The following is a 5,997-nucleotide window of genomic DNA, read 5'->3' as shown; positions in this document are numbered from 1 at the left end:
TGGCGGCGCGGTGAACGTACGCGTGCTCGGGGATGTGCAGCAGGATGAAGACGGCCATGTGCCACAGGCCGGCGCTCTCCAGCTGCGCGGCGTAGCTGGCGTGGAGGAGGCCCTGCCGTGGGGCGCTCAGGTGGGTGTAGTGCAGCGCCTGCAGGACGCCCCACAGGTGCCAGCTCAGGCGGTAGTCCAGGCGCTCCCAGGTGACGGCGAGAGGCTCCAGCAGCTGCTGCAGGCCGTAGTGTCTGCAGGGCGACAGGAGAAGCGTTAAAGTAGCGCTCTGCACGTTTTACCCAACCAGCGGCTGAAGCCTGGTTACCTGTCGCTGTAGAGTTTGAGCAGGTGGAAGCAGAGGTCGTACAGCGGCCGTTTGGACGCCTCCTCCAGATCTGGCTGCTCCGCCTCCAGGTATGGAGGCAGGGGTGCACAGGCGTACTTCCCCGCCTCACACAAGCCCTGCAGGACAGAAACAACGATCACCGATCAGCACGAACACAAGCAGGTCACTAGCTACACCCGTCACACCGCACACACCGCCCTCTGCTGAACACACTGAAACGAAGCTTTACGAGTGTAAATGTAACCTGAACGCTCGACAGTCAGAAATGAAGTCAAAGAAAATCAGCGGCGGCTCACCTGAAAGGCGGCTTCGTATCTGGCGAGGGCGTCGGCCACAGAGGCAGTCGGGGGCAGCATGAACCAGAGGTGGACGGCCACGCAGCGCTTCCAGTCCAGCTCGGCGCACACGTTCACCAAAGAGTCGGTGGACTGCCACACCTGCAGAGAACACCGTCAGCATCCAACCACAGCTGAAGACTGAGTGGAGGTTGTGCAGATCTCTGCAGGCCCTGATTTCACCCTGACGTCAGCTTTATAATTTACAAGCATTATTAACATGGATGCAACGACTGAAGTCACTGAACAATAACCACGAGAGAAGCTCGTGAAAATATTTCTTGTTTTACATGCTGTTGATTCTTTCCTGGTAGGACGTGATGCGCCAAAACCAACAGAAGGTGGCACTAATTCAGGTCGTTAGCTGACGACCGCTAACACCACAGAAGAAGATACTGCATGTGTCACATTAGCTTTATAGACTCTGGTCATGGCGTCATACCGGTTTCCCGGCGAGCAGAGCGAAGATGCGGAGTCGCTCCTCGGGCAGGTAGCAGTCGGTCTGCATGCGGTGCCAATCGGCGAGCTGAAGGGCGAGAAGGTCCCTGCAGTACTGCGAGCCCACGGCCTGAGACAGCAGCAGGGACAGACGGTGGTCTCCTGGACGGACAAACAGTTCAGTCTGTCTTTCATTACAGACTGGAAAACGTGTCGCCGTGTCTACTGAGCGCCACATTCATGACTCATCGCTGCTACTTCCTGTTTGAGCGAGTGAACCTCACCTTCCTTCTGGGCGAGTCGGCACGCCTCGCTGATGCGGTTTCCCGTCAGGTAGCTGAAAACTGCGTCGACATGGCGACCTTTCCTGGCCAAAGCCACCTCCTCCTCCACCCTGTGGGAGGCACCGTGGGACAGCCAGGCCGAGAAGCTCCGCCTCCTCTCCAGCTGCTGCTCGTACTCGCTGAGCACCTCGGCCTCCTGATCCGAGGGGCCCAGCCGGCCCCACAGCGCCTCGCACAGAGTCCAGACCTCGGCCCAGTACCCCAGCAGCGCTGCAGAGAGAGAGCGTTTAAACCGGCGTCAACACCAACGCGTCGTCTTTCAGCTGTGATGTCATCACTTACGCTCAGTGTCGCCTCGTCTGTCTTTCAGCTCGGCGATCCACTCGGCATACTCGTGCAGCGCCGCCACGCCGGGCTGTGGTCGCACCGCAGGGCAAGCGGAGCTGTCGGGGACCTCCACGATGCTGTGCTTCAGGCAGATCTCCAGGGGGCGCTGCAGCACCGCCTGGCTCTCTTCATCTTCCTCTTCTTCAATGGTTTTCCCTCTGGGAGGCTCCAGACCCACCACCTGCTCCACCACTACCTTGTAGGGGCTTTCTGTGAGTCTGCAGAACCAAATCAAGCAGTTTAATGGAGCTGATCTGTGGAGGGCGCGCCGTGGAAGTAAAACCATTTAAGATCAACGGCACATTACATCAAGGTGAACCGTACAGGCAGATGAAAATGTGCCTGTACGGTTAACCTTACATGATGGAGCCATGTTGTCATGGTAACTATAGACGCAGCCTGGCTGATGTGTTGGCGTGCGGCGTGTTCGTGGCTCTTACGGTTTGCTCCTGGCAGGTTTCGGCAGGAAGCTGAAGTCAGTCTTTGCCGTCAGTTCTTGGTGCTCGAACTGCTTGGACGTTGGCGAGCTCAGCCGGCTGCCGCAGTGTGCGAGCGTCCAGCCGGGACCCCACCCGACCCGGAAGGAGCGCACGGCGAACAGCCCGGTGTCCATGAGTAAACCTCCCTGAAAAACAGCGGCCCGACTTTGAGCTTAGGGGGAGAACTTGTCTCCTCTCGGAGAACCTGCCGTTCACATGAAGATGATGCTTTACAGACTCTGACCTCTGACCTCTAAACTGGATTTCTAAGCGTTAACAGGACTCAGTGACACGTGACCGTCACTTTGAGCACTCGAGGTGTTTTCAGAGGAAACGCCGACCTCCTGAGCACCAACCTTCCCGTGAGTGATCGACTCTTTGAGGGGGACGGGGCCGCCGAGCCGCCGAACGCCAACCGTCCTAAATGAAGGCTCCGGAGTCCGGGAGGGCAGCGTGAAGGGGGACGGGCCAGGCCCCGCCCACTGCAGAGAGCGGGGGGCTTCAACGCCGGCTGGAGACGGCCGTGATGGAGGAAGGAGAGGGCGGGGAGAGTCTGACAGCTGAGGGAGGCCCGAGGTGAATCGAGCCTGAAGGAGACCGCCGGCTGCAGAGAGACAGAAGTTTGATTACGTCGTCGCCATTTTTACTGATGCCTCAAACTGTTAACAGACTGATGAGAAACATCGTGTGAGGGAGCGAGCGGGCGTTTCATACCAGAGGGTCGGCCCTGAGCGGCCGGCAGGACGAGGCGAGGAGACGAGACATCCGTGGAAACCTTCATCGCCGCGTGATCGTGGAACATGTTGGTGTCATCAAACAAATTAAATCAGGTTTCTATAAAAATCTCCCTCATAATATAAACTGAGTTTGTTTACAAAGATCAAACAGTCTGTCAGCATCTAAACATCACAAAAACACAAAACAGCAACAAGTTTGCATAGATGAGTGAGAGGCGATTGGACCCCCGGGCGCTGCTACAAAGAAAACTGATCATTTTAAATCCTCCAAAGAACTCTGACCCTGAAATGAGCCCCGCCCCACACCTTGAACACCTTCATTCCTACAGGTGTGGGGTTCACACACTTCCTGTCTTCTCTTAAAGTAACACACATAAGTAAGCACAGCTGAAGCAGAGTTTTTACAGTTTACACACGTGAGGATTTGGTTCAATTCAACTTTATTTATATAACTCCAAATCACAACAACAGGTGTCTCCAGGCGCTTCATATTGTAAGGTGAGGTGGACACTGGGAGATAACACTTACAACACACTACTCCAACACACACCATACAAAGGAATCGCATTAACTACAGGATGAATACACAGTTCAGCACAAAGAGCTTCTCACATGAATGTTACATCCATAGATGGGAACAACCAGGCTTTGGGAACTAGAGGAAGATACACAGCAGACAGTAGCAAAATATGGCATAGATAGGGTATGTTTAAAGACATTTTCATACCTGAACAAGAATATAGCGACAAATGAGTTTCTTAAATTAACCATAGATGGATTTGTTGATAATGAGGAACAAACATTTCAGATTTTTATACACAATGTAAAGTTATTTTTGTCCTTTATTCACATCAGTGTTTTTTTGGTAACATAATCAAGTTTGATGTTTAAAAAAAAAAAAACAAGCACAGAGATGAGTCCACTGTCAGAGGCCATAAGAAGATCATTTGTAACCTTCACTAAAGCTGTTTCTGTGCTGTGATGAGCTCTGAAACCTGACTGAAGCTCTTCAAATAAACCTCTGCAGATGATCTGTTAGCTGTTTGACAACTACTCTTTCAAGGATGTTTGATATGAAAATGCACCAGCAGTGTTCCAACATGTCTGTATGGTGTTTGGTGATCTGGAGGGCTGTGCTATCTGGATGATGTAGTTGTATATGGTGGCACTTGGGACCATCATGTACTTTACATTTGTTCCCTATCTGAATCACTGTCTGCAGCCTGAGTGACCATTCATTTGATTAAATGTCAGTTTGCTTGTATGACAGTGATGTACTTTGGGTTTGGGTCAGGTCCAGTCAGCTTAACTGAAGGCAATGGCCATAGAAGAGTTCCCCATGCCAAGAACCAATGAGCTGACGTGATTTTTAGGTCAGATGTTATCATAGTTTCTGTCTGAAGTGTTCCTCCACTGCCACTCCCCTTTTTGATCTGATGAAGGAACATGTGACATATGTGTGGTTTCCTTTGTGCTTTTCAGAGTATCAAGGCCCTTCTGTGTGGTGCTCTGACTTTGGCTGCACCCTGTGTGAATAAGCTATTCTGGGGACAGAGTGTTGACAACAGCTACTGGGTTAATGGACCTGTAAATTGTTTTTCTAGAAAAGTTAACAAACATCAGGTCAGTTCCTGATCCAAAAGGAGACCCTGGCTTTACTTTGTACTGTTTTGGATGAGGTTCTCAATGAGCATCTTTTGGTGTTTCCTAAGGACTTGGTAGAAGGCTTCTTTGGAGGTATCACCATCTTTTACAATGTGGCTGAGGAGATTCCTCATCTTCTCTTGAGAGGTCTTGTGAGCTCTGATGTCAGCGTAAACTTCTTCGTCGATAAAATCTTTTTGTAGGAGGTCATCCAGAATCGGTGTGATGTTGCTCACTCTCTGGATCAGCTTGCTTCGGCGTTCATCCACAAAATGCTTTTGTCCTGAGAAAAAAAAATATAGCGACTGATTGGAATTTTGCTGCATTGCTTTTATTTCATGCAAGAAAACATTTTTAATTCATTATACAGTGGTCCCCCGTTTATCACCGGAGTTAAGTTCTAAGAATAACCCGCGACGGGTGAAATCCGTGAAGTAGCCAGCTTTATTTTTTACAATTATTATAGATGTTTTAAGGCTGTAAAACTCTTCACTACACACTTTATACACTTTTCTCAGAAAGGCATGAACATTTTCACACTTTTCTCTCCTGTTTAAACTCTCAAAGTTCAAACCTTTGTAGAAAAATAAGTCCAGTGTTATAGAATGAAACCAGAGATCAAACCTTGTTTTCAGGTCCAGAACATTGAATAAAGCAGCTGTGAGAGAATTCAGCATTAATGAATCAATGGTAAGAAAGTGGAGGAAGCAAGAAGAATGAGTTGAGTAAAGTTTGATTTATCTCACTGTTTTGTTTCGCTTAAAGTGCCTTATAATATGAAAAATACGGTAACTTCTACCTTCCTTTAGCATCTCCAGAAGTCCAACTTTTTGTGCGATGGTTAGCATCTTCCTCTGTCTTGTGGGTGCTACCAAACGTGCCTTTAACGGTGCAAAATGTTTCATGGACATTGTTTTTGTTGGGTAGAAAACTTACAAACATACAGTACAGCACTTTAGAGTCACACTGCTAGCGATCGAAGATTTATGTAAATTTGACAAGCTGAACGCATTCTGTACTGTACAGGAGACACAGGATGAGATTGATTGACAATGGTCTACAGCCAATCAGGATGCAGAACACAATGCGCTGTTTAAAAAAAAAAGCGTGCAAAATTGCAAAACAAAATCCACGAAACAGCGAGGCTACGAAAGGTGAACCATATGGCGTTATTTTTGTGCCAATATTCTGAGCACACATAAAAAAAAGATTTGAGCGCACACATCTTTGCATTTTGAGGAGAAATTTATTTTGAGCGAAGAAAAGCTAAATTTGAGTGAAGAAAACTCATTGCTGCGTGCAAAAAATGTATTTCAGTGTTTGCTATTATCCACACACAACAGCAGCCCCTCTCGC

General features: G+C 49.2%; 1 protein-coding gene across 1 annotated transcript; it reads right to left on the bottom strand.

Annotated features, from left to right (window-relative positions):
* Positions 1-4: 4 nt before the first annotated feature.
* Positions 5-3,091, bottom strand: LOC102200382 (nuclear pore complex protein Nup98-Nup96-like; the record flags this gene model as incomplete). Its single annotated transcript, XM_005755122.2, has 9 exons — positions 2,975-3,091; positions 2,617-2,864; positions 2,222-2,406; positions 1,737-1,999; positions 1,395-1,664; positions 1,115-1,272; positions 634-774; positions 317-453; positions 5-242 (listed from the first exon to the last, which is right to left on the bottom strand). Coding segments are annotated over exons 1-9 (1,728 nt in total), but the record flags the coding sequence as incomplete, so codon positions are not given.
* Positions 3,092-5,997: the final 2,906 nt, after the last annotated feature.

Source organism: Pundamilia nyererei, unplaced genomic scaffold (assembly GCF_000239375.1).
Source record: "Pundamilia nyererei isolate P.nyererei 1_Seehausen unplaced genomic scaffold, PunNye1.0 scaffold00992, whole genome shotgun sequence".
NCBI lineage: Eukaryota > Metazoa > Chordata > Actinopteri > Cichliformes > Cichlidae > Pundamilia > Pundamilia nyererei.
This window is presented reverse-complemented; position numbering and strand designations above follow the sequence as displayed.